The sequence below is a fragment of the Diabrotica undecimpunctata genome, chromosome 3 (assembly GCF_040954645.1).
Source record: "Diabrotica undecimpunctata isolate CICGRU chromosome 3, icDiaUnde3, whole genome shotgun sequence".
NCBI lineage: Eukaryota > Metazoa > Arthropoda > Insecta > Coleoptera > Chrysomelidae > Diabrotica > Diabrotica undecimpunctata.
The window spans coordinates 128,161,512-128,187,811 of NC_092805.1; the positions used below are offsets into that span (position 1 = coordinate 128,161,512).

Genomic DNA, 26,300 nt, shown 5'->3' on the forward strand with positions numbered 1-26,300 from the left:
CAGACCCAAGTCGGAATCCTCAATCAACATTGTATCAATAGCGTATCTGATACTGTTGATATTTACGCCATTCACCTTGACTCCATCCTTGGAATCCTCCAGTGCCTCTTTAAATAGAAACTCAGAATAAAGATTAAATAACAGGGTGACAAAATACATCCTTGTCTAACTCCTCTCCTAATTTCTACTTCTGCGGACGTGGATTCTTCAATCCTAACTCTGTCGTTTTGGTTCCAGTACAAGTTTTTTAGTAGTTTGATGTAAACATGTACACTTGTAAACATTCTAATAGTAGGTCATGTCTGACTCTATCAAATGCTTTTTCGAAGTCTATGAAGCATACAAATATATCTTTTTGTTGATCGTGGCATTTTTGAGCCAAAACTAGTAAACTTCTCTCATTTCCATCCCAGCCCTGAATCCAAACTGATCGTCTCCGATGATTGTTTCGCACTTTTTATAGATTCGGTTAATATAGTATATATCTTATGTTACCACAAAATAATGACGTCTAGGATAAGCAATTGGAATAACTTTTAAACTAATTAATAGAATGAGCTGTAATTACAAAAGTAGATATAATTTTAAACAAAAATGTTGATTAGCATTTTTTGTGTAGAATGAATCGTTCTCTCAGAAACAACATTTCAAGAGACCGGCGATTTTAAATGTCAGTTACGCGCGCGAAATCAATTTTTTATCAGTGTACTATCGACAAAAATGAAAATGAGTTTTTAAGGGCGAAGAGTGCAGCTTTTCGTAGGAAATTTTTACGTTTTACCGCAAACAGTTTCTATAAAGCTGTTAAATAAATAAATCTTGCGCGATTTTTGCCATTTTTTTAGGATTCTCATGAAATCAATATAATTTATCACTTTCATTGATCGGTCTCTATAGAATTTTCATTGTTAGAGCCTTATCTTCAAAACCTATAACACGAAATTTCGATTTTGAGTTTTGGCAACAAATATGAGGCATATGGAATAGGTATGCCTAAAAAACGCAGAATTTAAACTTTTACATTATAAACGATATCACGTCACGGAAAGTGCTTCCACAAAAACGGCATCAGGTGAAATCTGTAGCTGAAGTTGTGGAGTTTTGAAAAACGTACTTGTGCAATCGAAAAGAATGAGTTTTAAACGTTTTAGATCGTTTTTAATGTAAAAGTTTAAATTCAGCGTTTCTTATAGGCATATTCAAATGCCACATATTTGTTGCTAAAACTCAAAATCGTATAGGTTTTGAAGATTGGGTTCTAACAATGGACATGCCGTAGTGACCGTTCAATGGAAATGATAAATTTTATTGATCTTTTTTATCTATTTATCTATCTTTTTAATGGTAAGCGAAACTTTTTTACACTAAATTGTTGATAATTAATAAACCACGCCGAAATTTCTGCAGAAAACGTGTAGGTTTGCTTATTATAGGTATATATTAAGGTCCATTCGCTTAGCTCGAGCTCGGGCATATTTTGACAGATTCATAGTCGGAAACCTACAGCACAAAAATTCCTACCTCTCAGTATTAATAGTTCAAAGATTAGTATTCTGTGGTTCAAATATATAACGATATAACTATATAAATATATACTTACTTACTATTGCAGACTTCTTCCATTGAAAAAAAAAAGGATTATTCTAAATAGTGGAAGTGTATACTAAACCCAAAAAATTTTCCTTGTATATTTAAAATATAATATTTGAGCTGTTACCATTTAACATATTTTAGTAAATATTTGTATTATTCGCGTTGTTTATTTTAGTTAATATAGTTTTATTGTTCTATTATTTTTGTTTAATTCTTTGTTAGTTCTAATTTGAATTTTATTATTATGGATAGTCAAAGTTTTCTACTTGTTCCATCAGCTATGCGTTGGTAAGTTTTTCTTAAATACATAATATGATAAATGTTCTTAAAAAGTTAATATTTTTAGATGAGTAAGGATGCTATTAAATTACAGGGTATGAAACTGCACAAACGTTTATTCAAAATACCTACCATTCTTTTCCAGTTCAGTTTGACATAGCGTCAAAAATCAAATTCGCTTAGAAATTTATAGCATGTATAAACAAAGTAAGTTTCTATTTATACACATATAAAAAAATATATTTTATAAAAAAGTTAGGCTAATTGCTAATTTAGTTTATATTGTTGAGTTGCGCCAAATGTAGGCAACCAACTTAAATGTTTTGGTAGCATGTAGCTCGAGTTTCTTGAGAATATCTTCAATAAACGTTTAAAAATTTCCAGTTAATTTATTATTTTTTTAAAAGTGATGATAATAATGCTGAATAAGAATAATGCTTTGATATTATTCTGTGGCTATGCGAGCTCTCTTGGTTGCAATATACTATCAAATACTGTCAAATACTGACTGTTGTACTTCATTTACATTCAGTGTAGTGTCTATAATAGTGTGTAGTACAAAATAAAAGAAGAAAAGCATAACCTAATTTTAAAACTAGTTGAAAGTGTGACATTTTTCAACTCAACACGTGTGAATTAAAACAAATTTCAAAACAAAAATGTCCATCCAAGAAAAAGTTTTAATGAAAAAAATAAAAAAGAGGGAAAAGCAGAAATTAAAATTTGTTCAAAAGAAAGAGTCTGAAAAGAGCAAAGAAGGTAAAACGATTAAAGTTAAATTTTTGCTTGTTTATACTGAAGCTTAATTTAGTTTTAGAATCAGAAGAACCAGAGAAATTAAAAGTTGGAAATGGCTTGAAACGTTTGCAGAGCAACGATGAAGGACCTTCTAAAAGTAAATAAGTTTCTTTTATATAACTATTGATTTTTTAACATTCTCTATTTAATGTTCTTTAAAGGCCTATTGGTAATCAGGTGTTATTATAATTAATTAAAAGTATCTCATATAGCCTTCCTATTAATAAGAACAATTATGAAATCCAATGCCCTATCCAAGTCAGTATACATTGATTTAACAATTAACTTATTTATTCTTTTTAAAATATATTGGCCTAGTACTTTACAAGATATTTGGTTGAGTTCAACAATTGCTGGACATAAATGACCTTTATGTACATTGTGTATAACAGAATCTGTCTTAACACATTTTAATGCAACCTTTCTTCTAAGAGTGTATTTGCAATATTTTTGTATTAAACGCTCTTAAGTTTAGGGATAGATAGTTTGAGGGATATATTAAGATGGGAAGAATTTTTACGATTTTTTTGTGGCTCAATGGTGTTTGATGTAATTTCTTTTACTGTATTGGGAGGTATTTTAGCCAAATCACATATTTCACTCATAGCGATAGGTGTGCCATGTCCTCTTATAAACAAAGCACTACATTAGAAGAAGCACAATTACTATTCTTCCAAGGATGCCACATAATTATATTTGTATACAATAATCTTAAATGATAATAATGTAATGTGCAATACTTTCTTAACTATCACTTGTTGATTAACAAATTTTACCACAAAATCATATTTAAATATTAACCCCATTAATTCAACTATCAATAGTATATATGGTTGCAATCAACCATGCTTGTATTTCTTAATTATATTAATTGGTATTGTAGATAAAATTAGTATCTACACAATACAACAAACATGAAGAGTATCCTAAATGAGAGAGAGTTTAACATAGGTTGATGAGTACAAATATGAGAGCTCTTACTTGTAATATAGAAATGTCTTGAACACTAAAGGTTCAATAGGCTATCCAAAGGTACAAACAATTTATTGAAGAGAAAGAGAGAAAAACAAATAGTATAAATAAAATCGGTATAAATGGCATAAAAAAACAAAATTCCTACTTTTAAGTACTACTACTATAGTAAAATTCATTAACCCATGCAGGGAGATGTAAACATTACCACGTGTAGGCCTGCAACAGGGCCGCATTTGGGATTATCTTTTTGTTTAGTCAGAATAATATATTATCTTATAAAATACGAAATTTATATTTTAATTTTGCAAAAGTGCTCGACAAAGAACCTGATTGTTTTAGTTGATATCCGATAATAGAAACCATTTATATAGGGCGAAAAACCCAGGAATTTATTTTTTTTTGCCAACAATTTTATGTACAGAGTTCCTACAAAAAATATAAGTTTTATTTTTAATTTTTACTATACTTAGTTGTTTGTACAATTCTAAAAAGTTTCATAATAATAATAACAAAAAAAATACTCATTACTCAATAATGTTGAAATAATATATATATATATATATATATATATATATATATATATATATATATATAATTATATAAATTTATAAAAAATTATAAGCAAAAATGTATGTCAAAAATACTTTATGAGCACTGAATAATGTAATAAATTACCTGAAGGATTTTTTAAATCCATTGCTAATCCATCCAAAAAAGCTTGTCTTGATATTTTTACTGTAGTGTCTACCCATATTTTAGACTTTGTATGGCCAGCGTTCAACCATGTCTCATCCAGATAATATATTTTCCGCTTCTCCACTCTATAAGCTTTTATCTTTTGAAGATATTCTCTTCGCCACATCACAATGTCGTCTCTATCTAGTAAAAGAGCGTTTCTTCCCCTACGTTTATATTGAAAATTAAGTTTTTTCAATATTCGGTAAAATGTGGTTTTCGAAAAGTTTGGCAAATCAGGGTCATCGTTCACCTTCTTTAAAACCTTATCAACGGTGGGTATTTCGTTGCTCATAAAAAAATTATGAACCAGTCTTCTAATGACATTTTTGTCAAAATCATCAATTTTGTCAAACTTCTTTTTCCGGGTCAGACATACTTTTGGTCCAGCGAATTGATGATTCGTTTTGTATTCCTTTATCACCGTAAATACACTTCTATCACAAACTCCAACTTTATTAGCCACTTTTTTCACAATATCTTCAACCACTAACCCGGGATTTTCTTGTCTTTCGCATTTAAAAACATTTAAAATGATTTCTTTAACTTCAACGCTAAGAGGGCTTCTTTTACTTCGTTTTCGAGGAGGACTCCATGTATTTTCAACCAATTCATCAGCAGAATCAGTGGAGGACATTTTTGGTTTCAATATCAGTTATTGAAATCCGTGGTTATTGTTACAGTAATCACAATCACATATAGATAGGGTCGTTATACAAATAAAAATATATACATAAATAGTTTTAAATCGCACAACAAATAATTGCTAATTCAACATTAACAGCATAAATATAATTTATTGTCCTTTAACCATCAAGATGACTAAAAATATACTCACAAATCGATTCAAATAACAAAATTTCAATACCGAAATATAATACTTACCGAAATTAAATCGTGTCCGAACCTGTATGAGTTCCGACGACGTCGGCAATAACGAAATAAAGATGGACATTTCGGTTAGTTTGTAAATATTCTCGAAGAACTGTTACTTGCATGTATGCATAAAATATTCATTAATTTTATAAATCGGATTATTTTTTTACTTACTATGTATTCAATGATAAAAATAATTTATATACTATGCAATAAACACTAATAGTTGAGAAAATAAAAAAATTAATAAAGTGTCATAATTATACTGTTACTTATCGGAACGAGTAGACTCATTTGGAACATCTTTAACAATCATCTGTTAAATTTATCTTTGTTTATACGCCCTGCATCGCTTAATGAAAGTAGGTATAGTTAACAAGCCTTTCAAATGTCTATGTGCTTATTGTCCATTCAAGTCACTATCATGAAGATCCTGAATATGGAGATGTGGCAACCATGTGTCAAAGGCTACCAAGTGAACTATGTGATAAACTTCTAACTCTTCTGGTTTACACAAAAAGGGCACCACTAACTTATGATTTATTGCTCTTATACCAAGAGCAGGACAAATCTTTAACAGATTCAGATAGCACTGTATAAATTTATGTAGAGTAAATCCTTGACGGATTTTTGAGGGCTTCTGCAAATAGAAATTGCCTAAATTTGCTCTGGGCCTTTAGAAGGGTGCTTGATTTTTCAGGGAGTCTTGTTTGGACTTGGATATATCTTAAGCACACGAAACATTTAGCACTGCTTTCATTTACATATTTACCCTATTGGCAACGTTGGCAAATTATTGTCAAAGGTGGAGTTAACTAAATTAAAAATATTTTCAAGTAGTTTTATATGTTCAAACGGATTTATTTGAACGGGTATGATTCTCTGTTTAGGTTTTAATCTCGATTAGTTTTTTCATACAGTATCATTTTGTTGAGGCTTATTATGGCAATATCGTCTACAAATACGCATATTTGATAACATCTTGTATTTATACAGTCCTTGATATCTAATTTTCTAATGACTTTCAAAGTTAGGTTAAAAAGTACTGTTCATAAGGTATCACCTTGCCTAACTTAATTTTGTGCCTCTAATTAGATCTCTGTCTATTTGCATCACTGCCTTGGAACCGTCTAAGGTCATTTTTATAAGTTATAACTATCTTTTTGGGTATAAGTGGCAAGTATAAATGCTTTAGCATTTTTTGTCTATCCACATTATTCAATGTATGTTTGAAATTGATATACAGGTTGTAAATTTGTATGTTATGTATGTATTTGTTCTATTCTTGATCTTTTTGTTCTGAAACCCCATTGGTATTCACCTATTATTTCCTCTGAAAATTACTTCAGTTGACAGTGTATATTTCTTAATAATATCTTATAGATGCTATTTAAAAGTGTTATGCTCTAAAACAAAGGGGGGTCAACAAAGTTACAGAATTACTAAAGACGGTTAAACATTGGAAAATGTCTTATCTGGGACATATAGTGAGGGAGAATAGATATAGAATACTACAACAGACAGCAAAATAGAAGGCTGTACAGATTTATTTCATGTGACAGAAGATCGAGAAGCCTTCACAATGGTGATTCCATTCCATCCAACATCGGATAATTCTGATATGGCCTGTGAAGAAGGTGATCTAAAATTTTCACTTAATCTTTAGTCACTCTTCTTTTACATAGGAAGTATAATTTGTAATGTAAAGTCATCTGGAATGACATTTATTGTCTATATTTAGCAGATTATTTTGGATATACTTCCAAAATGCATATCGACCATTCTTTATTAGGTAGTTCTGCAGTTATTCTGTCTGATGTTTGTTATTATATATTTAATCTTGGGTCGTCAATTAGATATTCTGTTGTGTGAAGCAATATGTAGTCTCCTTGTTCTTGTTGTTTTTTGGGACTTAGTAGTTTTTGCTAGTTATTGCATGGTGGCATTCTTGGTAAAATCATTCTTCTTTTTTTTGTATTTCTCCTAGTATTTCTTTTGCTGTATTTGTAATTGTATGAATTATCTTCCATTTATCTTGGATGTTATTTAGTATAGTTATTAATTGATTAATAGTTGTGAAAATGATTATACCAATACATTTTTTTATTAATGCCAGTCTAATTTCATATCTTATTTTTAGAAAAAAAGAAGAAAAATAAAAAGAAGAAAGATAAAGTAGTTGAAGAGGAAGAGACAGATGAAGAAGAGCAAATGGAAGGTGAAATTGAGTCCGAAATTGATGATAAAGAAATTATCAATAATGAAGAAGATTCAGATGAAAAATCAGATTTAGGAAACAAATGTAAGTAAATATATTATTTTGTATTGTATTTATATATAAAATATTTCAATTATTTTTATATTTTTAGTGAACTGTTTTTTTTACTTTCATATTTCATATTCATAATTTATTCCCAGCTATTTCCTCACCTTTTGGTAGTTTTCTGGGAGAATACTTTACCACCAGTTTTCTTTACAATTGTTGATATTATGTTATCAATTTTTATGTGGTTGTGCCAACGAAATTATGTCGCTACCCACTTTGTCTTCTAAGTCACTGTGTTTTCACTTGAAATATTCTTGCCTACTTATTCTTCTCAGAGGTTACAGGTTCTCTCAGGGGAACCTGGAGTCTCTACAGTGCATGTCTCCAGGATAGTAGGAGATAGAGTAATGCTTGACCCAGTTTACCAGTGGGTAGGAGAGAAATAAAATATCTCTCGTGGACCAACAGATAATTCACTGAATAATTACCACTATAAGCAATCCCCTTTTTACTGACCAATGGCTCTCTATTTGTTACATGGGAATTTTCAATATTCAGTATTGTAAATTGTCAGTAAGTCCACATGTCAAATGGCTCTATCTTGTCCACAGTTAGAATTGTAAGTGTCCATGATTCCTCTTACTTGTTCAATTTTGTATTTAATCTCGAGATCTGGGTGTGGTTGGTTATTTATCCAGCAACTGAGATACTTTATTTTGTTTACTTGTTCCAAGATTTTAGTACATATTCAATGTGATAGGCATTGGAACATTTTGAGATAAGCAAAAGGTCACCACTTTGGTATTATAACTGTTTATTTTCATGTTTAATTGTTCCTTATAGTATAATGGAATTAAATTTTGCAGTATTTTCAACTTATTCTTAATCTTATTCTTTATTATAGGATCACCCCACAATGTTTATATGTTTTGTCATATGAATATGTCAATATAGTTAACAGTTGTCATATTATGATTATAAAAATCGTCTATTTATTTATTTATTTATTTATTAACGGAATGTATTTACAAATGTTTTAACAAAGTTACACCTTAAAAACAATAAATTTTCAAAATATCAAACATTTCAGACTAGTCAACTATAACTAAGAACTATTAACTTATAATAAACTATAACAAACTTTATTACAGCTATCGAGGGTAGGCTAGTATTGACATGTAAAAGAGATCACTTATTATAAGATACCTTTTTGTTGTTCTTTCAGTTGTTTTTTAAATAAGTTAATTTTGGAGCCAAAAATATTTATTTGTCTTTCCAGAATATTAGAACTCCGGACCAATCATTTACTTGGTTCATTGATACCAGAATTAGTGTGGTGAAATGGCACTGAAAAGATTTCCGATTGTCTGTTGTTTCTACTGGGTCAAAGACTAATGAGTGATAACAATTGAGGACAATCTATAATAGCATTAATGTCCTCAAGTGTTGGTAAATAAATACTGTTTCTTACCCATTGATAGTCATATTTCTCTCTCCGGTATCCACTCCTAAAAACTGCTATCCTCAAAATTATTTTGGACCCTCTCAATCCGTTCAATGTTACAATTGTATGATGGGGACCATACAACTAATCCATACTCTAGAATGGGCCTAACAACACCACAATAAAGTCTTCTAAATGTGAACAAAGACATGTCTATTGATCTACAGATTATCGAAAGATATAATAAAATCTTTATTATAAATTTCTACTATATTTTATCAAAAGTTAATCGATAACCAATTCTGCAAGTTGTTTTTGTTTCCTAGAAAATCCCACTTGATATTATTTTTCATTTTACAACAACTGTTGGAAAGTAGCTAGTTTTCTACATGTAAGCAAAATTTTCTACATCCAATTCCCTTTTTGTTTGGTCTCTTGCATTGCTGCAACATATATTTCATATTTTTCTAAGGTATCTGCTAACATTTTTAGTACTCTTTCTTCAAATATTTCTCTAACGTTTTATTGACCTATAAAATTATATTATTGTTCCTGTTGTTTGTACTGTTTTGTTTTTTCCCATTTTACAGTTTTTTGTAATTATCGTTCTCGTTTCACCATTGAGAGATTTGAGATTTGAGTTTTTTATTACTGCAAAAATAGTATTACTTATGATGATTATAAGGCGAATACGATGTTTCCTCGAATTTTGAGAAAAGTTCTTGAGTTGAGATAAAATGAGTATCTTCTAATTCTGAATGTATTTGCATTTATTTTAAATTTCACTTGTATAAATATGAAATTAACCATTACATTTTTAGTACCAGGATCCAGTGCCACATTAGAAATTCTCAGTAAAAGTACATTTGACTCATTAACGGATAAAGTATGTGAAAATACTTTGAAAGCCATTGCAGATATGGGTTTTACTACTATGACTGAAATTCAAGCAAAATCTATTCCTCCACTTCTGGAAGGTAGAGATTTGGTTGGGGCTGCAAAAACAGGATCTGGAAAAACTCTTGCTTTTCTTATTCCCGCTGTTGAACTTATTTATAAGTTAAAGTTTATGCCAAGGAATGGTAAGTTTGTTTATTTCAGTATATCTATCCTAAAATTTTGCCTATTATATAACTATTAAAATTGTCAAAATTGTTTGAATTTATTGGGTATATTTAATAAATATTTATTAATTAATTTATTCATATTAAAGCTATAATAAAGTAATAAATACGCTTACTTACGTGGAAATCAGCCTTTTTCACAATTTCTAATTTTATCGTTATTCTTTCAAAATTATACATAAAAGTAAAACTCTATTCTATATTAACATGAGCATAAAATGGTCAAGGATGCATGTTTTGTATGAAGTCTAACAATTAAAAATACAAGAAATACATATTAAATGGCAGTCATTAGCATAAATAATGTTTGTCAGATTTAATGTACCCACTGTATAACATTTTGAGTGTAATTAAAAAATATATCACGTCGGAAGTACCGGAAGAAAACGCTCAAATTATTATTTTAATTGAACAACTTGATCCCATCATCGTAGATTAGGAACTGGCAGAAAGTGGTTGAAGGCATTTCATTACAGTTTAAGTGAAACCACAGCTCCCTGTGGTCCGAGCGGCAAATGTTAGTAAAAAGAAGTATTAAAAAATAAACCTGACTCAAAGAAGGCCTGCAATGGTCCAAAATTTGCTGTAGCCCATTGCGAAGCACTCCTGAATTTTGCATGAGGTAATTCACATTGGACATGATTTCGTTCTCAGTACAGAATATGTCTTTATAGCAGTGACCGAAGGAAGAAAGTGTACAGCAGACAAGATGAAAGTTTGACAGAGTGGTGCATTATGGAGCGTATTGGGAGTGGAGCGATTCATGACTTATGTAATGTAACATTTCAATAGACGCAACAGCGGGACCTTGCTTTTATTACCAGGCTTGGCCGTGGCCATGATAGAGGAATTTTAACAGTACATCCGTTATGCTGGACAAAACTTTTACTATTACTTAAAATAAAGTCCTGGTCTAAATTCAATCGTAGATATATATGAGTAGAGCTATAATATAGATTAAAATCTGAAATTCCTTCCCAACATAGATCCCACAGATCGTTATTGCGCTAGAGGAAGAGTGGCGCAGCATACATATTACAAAAAAGAATGTTTAACTTGATTAGGTCTGTGCTTAATTATATACAAGCAGTTATTCGAGCTAGAAGAATTTTTATTATTATTAATATTATTGCCTCTAGTTTTTGATTGTTTTTTCGATTTTATTTTCTTCTAAAAATGAACTGACAACTCTCTTGGTTTCCGGGTTAAACTGTGGCGAATTTGAGTAAATCGAACTTTCGACTTCCTTACTGGAATCTTCATCAGGACTTCCGGGATCTCAGTCTCCTGAGTTCCCACATCACTTCACTTGTACATTATTTACTGTTCCCTGCACTTATACTGCAGTATTATAATACAATACCAAGAACTGGAAGATCCAAACACAAAACTCGGCAGAGACTTAAAAAACGGTTAACATCTTGTATGTTGTTTTCATGCAAAGATGTATAAATTGCTTTCAGTTATGGCTTAAATCATACGACTAATTCTGAAACTGCCGCATTTTACTACAATAATTTGTTTATACACTTTTTTAGGCACTGGTATTATTATCATTTCCCCCACACGAGAATTATCAATGCAGACTTTTGGAGTATTAAAAGAACTAATGAAATACCATCACCATACATACGGTTTGGTTATGGGTGGAACTGCCAGACAAACAGAAGCGCAGAAGCTTTCCAAAGGTATTAATATCTTAGTAGCAACGCCCGGTAGGCTTCTGGACCATCTTCAGAATACTCCTGACTTCTTATATAAGAATTTACAATGTTTAGTAATTGACGAGGCTGACAGAATATTAGAAGTGGGTTTTGAAGAGGAAATGAAGCAAATAATCAACCTTTTGCCTAGTAAGTATAATTTTGATGATAATTGAATTTAACTAGTCAAATAAGGTCAGTAGATATATTTTTCAATCTAAATATGAAACAGGATTATTAAAATTGGGGTAAATTATATAAATTATTTTATTTATTTGAATTTTTATTGGCAAATAATTGAAAAACATTGCTGTAGTTATTTTTAAAACTGTAATTTTTCTGTTGGTATTATTTTTTTCATTTATGCTTTTTTTAATAGCTCTATTAACAAAATAAACACCTAGCCTAGCTCTATAAACCTCTTTGGGTTGATTATGTCGTCAAGTTTAAAGTTCATACTGTAGTTGTAGTTCATACTATGCAGTTAGTCTGCTCTTGAACAAGTCAATAATTGCTCAGCCCCTTTCTTAAAGTTTTAGTTCATCTTCTCCTTTCATCAACAGAGTAAATTTTTCAAAATCAGGTCACAATAGGTCTTATTAGGACCTTGTACAGATGTACTAACTACTGGTAGCTGTAACTGGTGACTAAGGATTTTAAAAAGTTAAAAGTTTATTGTTTTCATAACATGCCCTGTTTGATTTATTTATTCTGTGTTTATTCGTGTATATCGTGGCCTTACTGATGTATTGGTGTGTTGCTTTCTCAGAGCCTTCGAAAGTGTCTCTTAATGCTGTCTCACTATGCCCCAGTATGCTGACGTCATCAAAATAGGTGGCAATTTGTCTGCTTTTGGTTATGAGTTTTCCGAATGTTAATTTTGTATACAGATGTGTGGAGCAATAGATTACACTGTAGTGTTGAGAGTGTGCCTTCTTGTCTTACTCCATTATTGGTATTAAAGTTTATTACTTTGGTTTCTTTGTTGTCGTTGTTCTGTGTTTAGCACTACAACATAATATCTTGTTTTAAATTCTGCTGTCCGTTCCATATCTGTATGGAAATTCCCTGTATTGTTTGATTAAATTGTTCGTCTTTATCTTTTATCTTTAGATCGTACATTTGCATTTTTTTCTTCTGTGTATTCTGTTATCACTTTTCTTTTATTGTTGTAGTATTCCTGTTAATTATTTTTCCGTGCTTTATTTTTTTTTTGCTTCCTTTTTTTAAAGTCAATCTGCATTCTGTATCGAACCACTCTGCGTTGCGGTGTTTCAACTTATTTCCTGTTTACACTATTACATTTTTATTTATTGTTTGATGTGTTTTACTTCTTAGTTTACCCACATTCTATTTCCAAGATTTAAATTTGAAACTAATCTAATTTCACCCTATCATGATTTAATATAATCTGCTATCAGTATAAGACTTATAATTATTGTAGGATATTTTAAGGTTTAACTGTTCCATTACCTGTTAATTATAACGTCATTTGTATAAAATATCTAATAACTTAAAATTTTAAAAATAAACAATTGCAGTTTGTGTTTATGTATTGACCTTTTGATATATTTTAGAACGTAGACAAACCATGTTGTTCAGCGCGACGCAAAACAAGAAAACGGACGCATTGACCGCGCTAGCATTGAAGAAGGAACCAGTACACATCGATGTAGATGACTCCAAAGCTGAGGCAACTGTATCTGGTCTTGAACAGGGTTATGTAGTCTGCCCATCTGACAAAAGATTGTTGGTGCTCTTTACATTCCTTAAAAAGAACAGAAAGAAGAAGGTTATGGTGTTTTTCAGTTCCTGTATGTCTGTGAAATACCACCACGAGCTGTTTAATTATATCGATTTACCTGTTATGTGTATTCATGTAAGTAAATATAAGGCTTTTTCAATTAAAACCCATCTTTGGTCCAGAAAAAATGTATTGGCAAATATATCAACAAATTATTACTACAACTAAGACACACATCCCATTGTTTGACAAACCGATATACACCCTGTTTAAAGAATTCGTGTGACTGTTGTTTGAAAAATTCTTTTACAGCATTTTGTACTTCTTAGTTCGACTAAAACGAATACCTTTTAACGTCTTTCAGTAGCCAATGATGTGAAAATCGCAAGACGATAAATCGGGACTATAAGGTGGATGCTCTAATATTCTACATTCCTTTGGTTGTCGGTTTTCTTTCACTTTGGCTCTTTGGCTACATGAGACGGAGCATTTTCATGCAGCAGAATGACACCACGTGAAAGCTTCCCTGGACGTTTTCGTCTTATTACTTGATGGAGCTGGTTCAAAGTTTCATTATACAGGTTTGCATTGATATACACTCTAGGTCCTGTAAACTCTATGAGCAAGGGTCCTTCATGGTAGAAAAGAAAAATGTTAACATGTTAGCATGTTAGCAGTAATTGACTAAAGAAGGTCATTACCGTTTTGCCTGTATTCCGTAAAATATTGTAAAGATAGAAAGGCGAGGAACCCATTGCGCAAAAACTTTGCTGTAACCCAGTTTGTGTATGATACTATGGACATATACTGGATATATATGGATACTCACATAAACATTTTCTGAGATTGCTCTGAAATTCGACGATTTTCTATAATCAAGCCTTCGAGACTGCTACATTCCTGTCTGTTGATGCAGTACTCAATGCGCCTGGTCTCAGCTTATCATTCGGTTCCACTCTTAAATTTTCGTCATCATTCCTTGACAGTTGGATAGCAAAACACGCGTTTCCATACATTGTTTGCATTCGCGCATAAATTTGCAATTGTTGCAAACCTTTAGCACACAAAAATTGAATGACCGCACGCTGATTATATGTGGACGGATTGTTAACAACAGAATATTCACAATATTTAAAATCTCAGTCAAATACAAATAATAGGAACTGATCAGTGTGATGTTTACAAACATAACTAACATTGCAGAACGTTAGTTGAGTGATACCGATTGTTTCCAAGGCTAACCTGACCAAAGATTGGTTTCAATTGAACAAGTGTATATTAAATGCTGAAAAGTGTATATTAGTTTCCTACTGTGGCAGTTTCTAAACCATATAAGGGCACATAAAAGTTTCTTGGGTTTAGTTTATTTAGTAAAGGTGTGGGGCTGTACTTAAATGGATGTTTCATGTTCAGTTTATTGAAAACGATTTCAGAACCATTTTTGAGATATTATATCTTTAAGTTCTCCATCTTAAGAACAGATAAAATGAGATCTAGGATTACATTAACGTTGTTCATGGTAATGCTTGTTTTTAGTTAGTGTTTATGTTTGATCCATTTGCGTTTATGTAATTTAAAATATTTCTGTTGGATTTTATAATATAAAACAGTACGTTGACTGCTCTCGTTGGCGTAAATAGGGCTCTGAGAATGCATATACGCATAGTAACCAATGACGTATAATAAATAGCCCATGCAGACTTCTATACTTGATATATAATCGGGTGTCATAAAGACCTGCTTCAACGTATGTATTTACTACAACACTGGCGTGCTCGTTTAGTTTATAATGAGTTTATTTTTCTTCGTCAAAAGGAAATCTATGAAAAAAAAAAAAAAAAAATAGAAAAAATTTTATTTAAAAATCCTTTATAAAAGGTATATAATTAAAACACCCAATCGGGCTACATTACAGAACGTTTTCGGAATCAATATTCCATCATCAGTGTGTCTAAATGTACATGTTTTGAGCCACTAAATATTTCGGTAAAAACCCGTTAAATGTGTTTAATTTGAATTTAAGTTACATTATTTGATCTTATATGCTATGATGTTTAAGTTACAATTTGAATTGATAACATGGCAACTCTGGAGGTTGCTGGTCCTGAGACGAAGTGTCTACGAGGACTTGTTAATAGCAACTCTCAGTTGCTATCAACAAGTCCTCGTAGACACTTCGTCTCAGGACCAGCAACCTCCAAAGGAGTCTAACGTTGTCATGTTATCAATTCCAATTGTAACTTAAACATCATAACATATAAGATCAAATAATGTAACTTAAATTCAAATTAAAAACATTTAACGGATTTTTACCCAAATATTTAGTGGCTCAAAACATGTACATTTAGACACACTGATGATGGAATATTGATTCCGAAAATGTTCTGTGATGTAGCCCGATTGGGTGTTTTAATTATATATCTTTTATAAAGGATTTTTAAATAAATTTTTTGTAATACATGGTATACAGCCAGCTACAGGAACTTAGTTTCCTTGTGGATTTTAAATATAAAAACTATATTTACATGATTTTAATAACAAAAAACAAAACATTTAATTGAAATTGGTAAGTATTCAGTATAACGTATAATAATTTATTTATTATAAAAACTAAAAGCCTTCACTGACTATCAACACATCAACACAAAAATGACTGACCTGAAAAGTGATGTTTGGTCTTTCGAACTTCCGTGACTACACACAAAACAAAAAAAACAAAGCTAATCATGTTTGTGACACTTTCAAACATTGATAGGAACACAGTGTATACGCATAGTAGAATGATCTGGAATCGCAATAGATCCGTATTTTGTTCTTCTCCCCACAGTGTTCTAAACTCAGTCTATACCCTAGTATACTGCCCGAATGACAGGAAGAACCAACGGTTCTTCTCATTTTCACGACCCTACACTTTATTAAGAATATCAACCAACGTCTTTGCGGCAGTCAATATTTCTCCATCTGCTTTTCTTGCCATGTAGCTTAACATAGAATCTCCTGTTCTGCAGCAAATACTCTACGACCTTTATTAGGATAGGTTAAGAGTGATATATGTTTTACCTAACACTTTTTTGTGGTTGAGGGCATAGTAGCTAAGCTGTTAAGTGCAGTAGAAGTCTTCATTTGTTTGAAACCTTTATAAACTATGTGATGCTCAATACTTGTCCTGTGCATGATTTTGCAGGTCTAAGATAAGACTGTTCGGCAATCGGTTTAGAATATACTTACTTAGCATCTAGAGAAACTTACTCTGGATACAGTGTACGTTCCTCTTCTCATATAATTTAAATAAGTGGCACAACAGGTCATTAATGCCCGCTTACTTGTTAATTTTCATGCATTCTTCTTCTCTTTGCGCCGTCTCCTTTCGAAGGTTGGCGATCCAAATGGCAATTGTAGTTTTGGAAACTGCTACGCGAAAGATCTCTGCGGATGAGCGGTCGAACCATCTCCTCAGGTCTTTCAGCCACGAGTTCTGGCGTCTTCCTACTGATCTTTTGCCCAGTACTTTTCCTTCCAGTATAACTTGAAGTAATTCATATCTTTCGCCTCTCAACACGTGAACCAAGTATTGCATTTTCCTCTCTTTGATTATTCTTAGTAATTCTTTTTGTTTACACATGCGACGAAGTACCTCAACATTAGTAACTCTTTGTACCCATGGAATCCTCAACATTCGTCTGTATATATACATCTCAAAGGCATCTATTCTTTTTTCTATTTCAGAGTCCATTGTACAACTTTCACAGCCATACAGTAAGACAGAAAAAACGTAACATCTGATCATTCGGATTCTAAGCTGTAGACTGAGGTCTGATCTTGTAAAAAATGTTTTCATGCTCATGAATGTTTTCCTTGCTTGTTCGATTCTTGATAGGATTTCTTTTTTTGGATTACACTGACTATTGATATTTGTTCCCAAATATTTTATGGAATTTACCTGTTCTATTATTTGACCCTTAGCATACACCTGTATGTTTATTGGTGTCTTTGAAAATACTAAAGTTTTAGTTTTGGAAACGTTTAGATGTAAACGGAACATTTCGCTGTGGTGAACCACCGCATTTATTATATTTTGTAGTTCTTGTGCGTTGCTTGCTATTAAGACGGTATCATCAGCATATCTGATGTTGTCTATGCTGATTCCGTTAATCTTAATTCCGCCTTGGACCTCGTCTAATGCTTCTCTGAATATAGACTCCGAATACAAATTAAAGAGTAGCGGTGATAAGACGCAACCCTGTCTCACTCCTCGTCGGATTTGTATGTCTTCGGATGTTGTGTGCTCTATTTCAATTGTTACCGTTTGGTGCCAGTATAGTTCTGAGATAATTCGCAAGTCTTGTTCGTCAACTCCAGTTGTTCTCAGAATTTCGATCATCTTTTGATGGTTAACGCAGTCAAATGCTTTTCGCATTTTCGCATTTCATGCATTATATAACCTCATTTAATTCATCGATCTTCAATGGTGTGGCGAAAAAGTTTTATTAGCTTTGAGAAGATTTGATAGGCTACCTGGTTTGATGTTACGTTACATTCCCTCTATTGTCTCTTCCCATTTTTTTCTTTCTCCTAAAGGAACTATTATCACAGGTTCTTACTATGCGCAACTGATAACAAAATTGCCTGAAGCCATAAAAGATAAGAGAGTGTGCTCCTCCTTCAGGACATCACCCCAGCACACCTTCGTTGGCTCTATATTCTCCAGATTTGTTCCCAAGTGACTACAGGCTGTTCCCAAAACTCAAAAAAAGACAGTGCAAAACATTTTTCGACCATTGATAAAGCGTAGTGTGCCGTAAATGTAGTTTCACCGTGAACGGTGGTTTCACACAGTCAAAGCAAATTTCTTTCCAGGACGCTATAGTAATGAGGGAGCGCCGATGGGAAAAATGTGTTTAACTGAGAGGGGATTACGTTTAAACATAAAGGTGTCAAAATTTTCACGATTGGACATAGGGGGTCAACTCTCGTATTATATATTATCAGCCTTTCCTTTGCCTATTTCTCCAGGCGAAGCCAGCTGCTTAAATTACATGTTGCTAGATTTTTTTTATTCTTTAATGCTGATCCTTATAAACGTTGTGTTTTACATTTTTACAATATTCACGTATATTCATGATTTTCTTTGCCTTCCTCTCGTATTATGTCTGTGACTCCGAAATACCAAGGTTTCATGTTAGATTGTTTTTATCTTTATATTGGATAACGGCTACGTTTATCGGTGTCCTTATTTTTTGATAGGTAGATGCTTGAGTTAGCGTTTCAAAAATAACTTTGATTAAAACTTTACCCACACTTCTCTAATTCACTTTCAGTGTTTACTGCCAGTAGATTATTTCTGAACTACTTTACTATATGAGTTTTCGTCATATAGTCAATAAATGCCACGTACAATTTTAGATATCAGGTAATTAAATTGAATATATTTTTAGGGCAAACAAAAGCAAACCAAACGAACGACTACATTTTTTCAATTCTGTAACGCCGAAACTGGAACGCTGCTTTGCACAGATGTTGCTGCCAGAGGTCTTGATATACCAGCAGTAGATTGGATTGTACAGTACGATCCCCCAGATGACCCAAAAGAATATATTCATAGAGTAGGAAGAACAGCAAGAGGCGAAGGAAGTAGTGGTCATGCGCTGCTTATTTTAAGACCGGAGGAATTGGGATTTTTAAGGTATCTGAAACAAGCTAAGGTGCCGTTGAATGAATTCGAATTTAGTTGGAGTAAAATTGCCGATATTCAGGCACAGGTAGGTTTTAAAACTAGTGGACTTTTAAAATTGTTATATAGTAATAACTTCACTGTGTCCCAAGGCATTGAAATTGAATCTCTTCTCTTTCCAAGGAAAATTAATCCTTTGCGGGTGATATTCTTGATTTTAGATTATTGGCCTGTGAACATGCCCGCCAGTGCGTTTGTTATACCACACATGGATTTTAAAATTTTTTAAGTTATGGACCACAATATTTTTATTTATTTGTAGTTGGTTAATTGATTATCTTACATAACTTACTGATTAACGTTATGGAGATGATATTTGAACTATATCTTTACCTTATTTTTTGCTCTTGACATACTTTGACATATTTCTAGATTCTCATTGATGTCTTTTTCGCATGTATTGTATTTCCATACGTGAAAATTTTACAGTCCCACTATGTACTCACATGTACCTTCAATATCGATTAGTTACCCATTTGGTACTTCGTCAAATGTCTTCTCGAAATCGATAAAACATGCCAACACATCGCAGTTGATTCTTGGCTCTCTGTATTAGAACTTGCAAACTGAAAAGTGCCCTGCTCTGTATCAAAATTGAACGTGTACATGCTTGAGTGAATGATAGTAAGGAATACTTATTTTCTTCACATTTCCTAGCAGTTGCTTTTTGGGAAGTGGGATGAATATCGATAGTAGCCAGTCTTTTGGTAAAAGACTGGTTACTGTAAAGTGTCATATATGTTGTTGAATAGCTTAGTAAGAGCTGTGATTTTATGTGCCTCTAATAGCTTTGAAATTTCACCATGTACTTCATCAGGTCCTGGTAATTACTCATCTTTAATACGCTTAATGGCCATTTTAACCTCTTCGTGTTTTATTTCTGAGTCATAGGGATTGTCTTTTTCAGTCGATATTCTTGCTGTATTCTTTCCATCTTCTTAATTTGTCTTTAATTGAGCTGAAAATCTGGCCCTCGATGTCTACAACTATGCTGGTATCGTGTTGTTTTCTGGTATTCTGTACGCCTTTAATCTTCTTTGTTTAGTGTTTCAATTTCCGTACATTTCAACTTCAGCCTTTATTCTTTTGCTCTTTTTATTTCCCCTAGTATATTCTTATGCAACTTATTGTATTCATTGCTATTTATGACATTTAATTTCCTTCGCTCTTTCATCATCTGCAATGTTTCATCTGTCATTCATTCTAGCTTTTCTTTTTTTTTATTTAAGATTTATATGCGAAAGGATGGTAATATATGTCTTCATTTCGTTCTATAGTTCTATGTCGCTAGTGGGGTTTTCAATTATTTTCGCTTATTACTCTGTTCTTTACTTTTTTCGAGATGTTTTATTTCAGTAATTTTATATCTATTTTTGGCCTCATTTTCTTATGAATTATTTTGAGTGGTATGTTGATATTTGCAACTAATATATATTATGATCCGAGAAGAGATCTGCACCTGGATATGTTTTTGCTGAGGTAATAGAATCCCTTTATTTTCTTATGATTCTCCCAAGGGACCTCTAACCGGGACCTCTTCATGTATAAAACTTTCTTGGATATAATGTATATAATTGAAAAATGTATTCGTTACAACCATATTCGTCTCTTGGCAGAATTGGATCAGTCTTTCTCATCTTTTGTTTCTTGTGCCAAGACCATATATTCTTACAAAATTCTCGACTGTACCTCTGTACTTCTCATACTATCTTAGCGAGCCATATAACTTTGCGTTTACATATTTCTTGTTAATATAATTAAGGGAGGACATTCAATACGATGCACCAATGATATCTGACAGTCTAACCATGTGGACCAAGCCTTCACTAGATAAGGATCCTGAAAATGATTGAACAAACCTATGCTTTACATTTGTTTAATAATGATGATTATTATTCCCTTATAATTAGTTTTGTTTTGTTTTAGCTCGAAAATCTAATAGGCAAAAACTATTTTTTGAATATGTCAGCAAAGGAAGCATTTAAAGCGTACGTCAGAGCATATGATTCGCACCACTTAAAAACTATATTCGATGTCAGCACCCTGGATTTGGCGAAAGTAGCAATATCGTTCGGATTTAAAGTACCTCCAGCCGTGGATTTAAAAGTCTCCGCCAAAAAACCCGAGAGGCCAGAGAAGAAACGAAAAGGTGGCGGCGGATTTGGATTTTATAAGAACTTTAACTCGATGGATTCGAAAAACTTCAAGAAGAACACGGTGTACAGGCAGCCTAAACCTAGAAACAGGGGAGGACCTGAAAAGAGACAGTTTAGTAGATGAATTAGGAACTTACACTATGTAATGTTTCTGTTTTATAAAATTTAAATAAAGTTATTTTTAAATATTATGTGTATAAATCATTGCAACTAAATACAACTAGAAATAATTGCCATTTTTCACAATTAACTTAATGTGCAGAGGAAACAAAAAGACAATGCAAGGTATCAAAACAAATAAGTATTCAATAACCGGCACTTTAATACTATGGTGAAAGAGTATTGCTATGATTAGGTGGAAATATAAATATGCCTTCTCTCAAGACCACTTTTACTTAGAGCAAGGGGCCATATCGACACCTGATATGAAAAACATTGTAACTCACTTTTGCTTAGATAGAGGAGAGCGATTTATAAAAGTTGCCAGATTTTATTTTTTATTTCGTCAGTTTTAATATTTTTTGTAGTTTTCTTAATCCATATTTTATAACTTTTCCTTAGCTTTTCACTTTCGTGTACCGCATTGTTGTTAAAATTACTGGTACTGATTTATGTCGAGTTACAATACCACGCTTTCCAAGAATATTATTTGAAGATCAATGTAAGCGGTTTATACAATGATATTTCAACAAAGTATGTTTCTTTGATTAGGTGCATATAAATGATAACGAATGAGTACATTTCAAAATAAAGAGATTATTATTAGTTCTATTGATTTTACCTTAACGTGAATTTTTTACTCAAACAAGTATATAAGAATTCCCATCATACATACTAACAAGAAGTAAATAAAATAATATCTATTTTATATTTATTTATTACAAAATGAGCGTTTACAAATTATAAAACAGTTTATAAAATTTGCATAACAATAACCTTTCGCAGATCCAATATCAAAGATAGTAAAATTATACACGTTAAACTTCCTTTTATAATAAAACAATGATACCTCTGATTGGAGTGTAGTTAATATTGTTTGCAAATCAAAGCAGGCAGTTGTTGTTTTCCTAAAAACCTCTTTATCACGATTTTTGGCTTCACGTGCAACACATTTGCTTGCAATCTGTCTCTCTCTCTCTCTCGCTCTATCTCTATCTCTCTCTGTTCAATCCTGATCCCCGGAGGGAGTGTAGTGGTCATCGTGATGTGTATTGTCCGTCTCCAAATATCTCTGTCTCTGGTCATTTCTTTTAACTCATGCATAGGTCTTTTGGATATGCCTGTAATTTGATCGATTCATCTTGTTGCATTGGAGATCTTCCTCGTGGTTTTTGGCCTTCTACCATTCTTTCGATTATAAGTCTTTCCATGTTTTTTTGGTGTCTGCTCTCATAACATGTCTTAAGTATTTTAATTGTTGGAGGGACTTTGTCGATAGCCGTTTTCTGACTTTTAGCTCATTAAACATTGAAACATTTGTCTTGTGGTCGGTCCACGGAATTCGTAACATTCTTCTCCAACAGAACATTTCAGTGACGTCTATCTTTCTTCTTTCCGCTTGCCGTAAGGTTTTCGTAGCAAGATTCACATCCGTATGTTTGCAATATGTAAAGCAATTTCTTTTTCTATTTGGTCTTTCTCTACTTTAGTGTTATTTAGATTACAAGTAAGACACTGATTTTTTTTTTCGGTACAAAAAGCCGATATTAAACTCAGTATTGAATATGTGTCTGAACTGACTTTTGGTGGCTGGCTTATCGCATGAGTGATTCTCTAACATCCATTCATTATTTATATTTATATTATTATTTACAGTGAATACAATTTGGAAAACGTTAAAGACTCATCAAAATACATCTTAGCTGTTCTTTTCTTGGGTAGTGGGATTATTTCCCTGGAGTATAGTTTATATGCGCACGAATGGACTTTTTAATATTTTCATCTACAGCATTTGGTCTGTTCTTATTGCGACCACGCATATATTCAGGTTTAAGGCGTAGTTAACCACATATCTGTTATGTTAAAAGTGTCTAAAAATGTTTTTTTACAAACCTAAGAGTCAGTGTTCTGCTAACTGCAAATTATATTCATATGTCCAGTTTCTTCTCGACTCTTTTAACTTTGCAACCTTTCTCTCTTGTCTGAGGACATATCTTACATAATTATTAGCTCTGTTTGTCATGATCAGTCATTTCCCAAAAATGAATAAATAAATTGAGTATCATTTTTAGATAATTTCGATATACATTTTCTGTTACATTTATCGTTACATCCAGGTCCCAATTCTCTAATTTTCGTCAATTTTCCAGTTTTACTAGTATACTCTTAGCCAGAGTTCCACAGTTTCTTCAAGACATTTATTTTCGAAACACTTGGATTCTTTTGTCTTTCCCTTCCCAGATTTTTCTTCTTTGGGTATTGTTTTTTCTTAACATACGTAGGGGAGAGTGGGGCTGTTTCAGACATAAAAATTTGAACTGTCGTATCACTCTAAATACCTCACCAAATAAAGAAAGAAAATATTCATAAAATACATTGTTCACCCAACTTTCACTGTATATATGCTTTTAATATTAAACCCTATACTTATTGTAAACCACTTTTTCAAAAACGTTTGAAGGTGCCCCCCCAAGACGGGGAATGGGACAGCTTCAGACACAATTGGAAAAAATGACAACCTCATATAAATGTTTTAGAAATTATTTATTACAATATTTAAAACTATATTATGATACTTAATCAAACCCCTAATGCATATTGAAGTTTTCCAATGAAACTTAAAAAGACAATAATGATTTCTATCGCTTTGTACCCTGCACAGAAGGAGTTGGCAAAAGGGCTACAATTTCTGATAAAGAAGCACTAGAGATACCTGGTACGGTGGGGTAGAAAAATTTATAATTTACTTTAGATGAAATTTTCAAAAATGAAATTTCAACATCCCCAGCATCACATTTACCAATGATTCACCCAACATAGTAAACATCTTTTTGTTTTACAGTCCCAAATTTAACCAGTACAAAATCTTCAATTTTCAATTCACTCCTGTCAAAATTTTGCTGTGGTTCTTCTAATACTTTATCATCAGAGTTTTTTCAGTTGTCTTTTCAATCTTCTCATTTTCAAAAAGTAGTTTTCTTTTCGTAGATTTAGTACGTTCAGCATTATAGAGTTGGTGGTTTTCTTTGTTTTTTTATTGATCTGTTTTTCTACCAGAAGAAGCTTTTCTGGGGTGTCAGTTATTATTCTGCTTTTCCCCTTTTCTCATGGTTTCTTGGAGCTAGTATTGAGTTTCGATTTTGGATATCCTCGTATCTCCTCAGGACTTAAATAACAGCCAGGCTGTTGAGAGAGCATAGGCGTAGAGTTTTGGCCGCTTGATGTTGATGGAGTGTCTATTGGTTGCTGAAAGTTTTTGCTTGAAATTTGGGGAGATGAGGGTGGTTTTTTAGATTCTAAAGTTGGTAGATTTGCAGCTAGTTGGCATGTTAGAGGTTCATCAGGAAGAGTTTCGTCTGGAGGATTAGATCTCTCACTGACCAAACTTGGAGCAAACATATCGTCGGTGAAAATGTGCCTGTCAACTGGAAATATTCCTGTTTTTTTGAAAGAATTTATAATGCTCTGTGGTAACATGGCACGACCATGTGCTATTTCAACACATGCGGCCACGTGATAGATTCCAAAACGTTGGCCTGTGTTAGACTTCAACCATGAATTAATTGCAGCATTATAATATGTTTTAAAAGGTTTCATCAATTCCACATCCAGTGGTTGCATCACGTGGGTACAATGGGGTGGAAATGTTAGAATGTGCACGCCATTAGCTCTTACTAGTTCTATCGCCTCAATTGACAAGTGGCTCTCATGATTGTCGCAAATTAGAAGCATTCTTCTCTTTTCAGAGGAACCTGAACATTTTATTAAGTGCTGCATTACATGAACGAAATTGGAAGTGGTCATACAACCTGACTGATGAGCCAAACCCAAAGTCCCGTTTGGTGCTCCATTTATCATGTGGCTCTTGAAGTGCACTCTCGGAAATACTAGAGCAGGAGGTATTGTATTTCCAGCCGCATTTATAAACAAAACTGTAGTAACCAGAGTTCCTCTCTCACCACTTACAGCAGCTGCTACTTGTTTTCGGCCTTTTTGTAAAATCATACGAGAAGGTTCTTGGTTAGTTTCAGTTTTTGTTTCATTCATATTCCAAATCCTGGATGAGTCACAGAGTTCTGGGTATCTTTTGATTAATTTTTCATAATTATTAAAAAAAGCATTCATATTATGTTTGTTAAAGGAAATTGCACGTGCAATATTGCATTCTTCAACAGCACGGAGAGATAATCTTGGGTGGCGTATAGCCAGTCCTTTCCTGCCATTCTTGAGCTTCCCAGTTTTTAGGACAGTCAATATTGTTCATTTTGGCCATCGCATGTGCTAGTTTTCGAATTTCTGGATTGTTAAGACCATAAAACATTTTTGAACACTTAATTAAATATGCCTCAAGGTCGTCTTCCTGTTTGTCAGTAAAAATCTTTCTAGATAGTTTCTTAATTTCATATCATGTTCGCCAAATGGGTTATCCCTAAACTTCTTAACGTACATACCAACGGTTTGATATTTTAATCCAAATCTTTTAGAAGTATTTCTTATCGATTCACCATCTAGGATGGCCGCTACACATTCTTTCATAGATTCGGCATCGAAATTTCCTTTTGTTTTTTCTTTCTTCCTATTTCTTACCATCTTCAGACAATCTGCAACAAAGAGAAACCCTTTATAAATAACTAATAATAAATATATATAACTAAATAACTAAATATATATAAGTTTTAAGCACGTTAATTTAAAAAGGTGTCTCTATTTTCCATTG

General features: G+C 32.5%; 2 protein-coding genes across 2 annotated transcripts; one reads left to right on the forward strand and one right to left on the reverse strand.

Annotated features, from left to right (window-relative positions):
- Window positions 1-2,448: 2,448 nt before the first annotated feature.
- Window positions 2,449-21,612, forward strand: pit (probable ATP-dependent RNA helicase pitchoune). Its single transcript, XM_072526916.1, has 8 exons — window positions 2,449-2,631; window positions 2,684-2,767; window positions 7,397-7,558; window positions 9,788-10,048; window positions 11,629-11,943; window positions 13,371-13,672; window positions 18,973-19,296; window positions 21,195-21,612. Exons 1-8 carry the CDS (start codon window positions 2,532-2,534, stop codon window positions 21,546-21,548), a joined length of 1,902 nt encoding a protein of 633 aa, XP_072383017.1. The 5' UTR covers window positions 2,449-2,531; the 3' UTR covers window positions 21,549-21,612.
- A 3,076-nt stretch (window positions 21,613-24,688) lies between these two features.
- Window positions 24,689-25,630, reverse strand: LOC140436045 (uncharacterized). Its single transcript, XM_072524758.1, has one exon. The coding sequence runs from the start codon at window positions 25,628-25,630 to the stop codon at window positions 24,689-24,691; it is 942 nt and encodes a 313-aa protein (XP_072380859.1).
- Window positions 25,631-26,300: the final 670 nt, after the last annotated feature.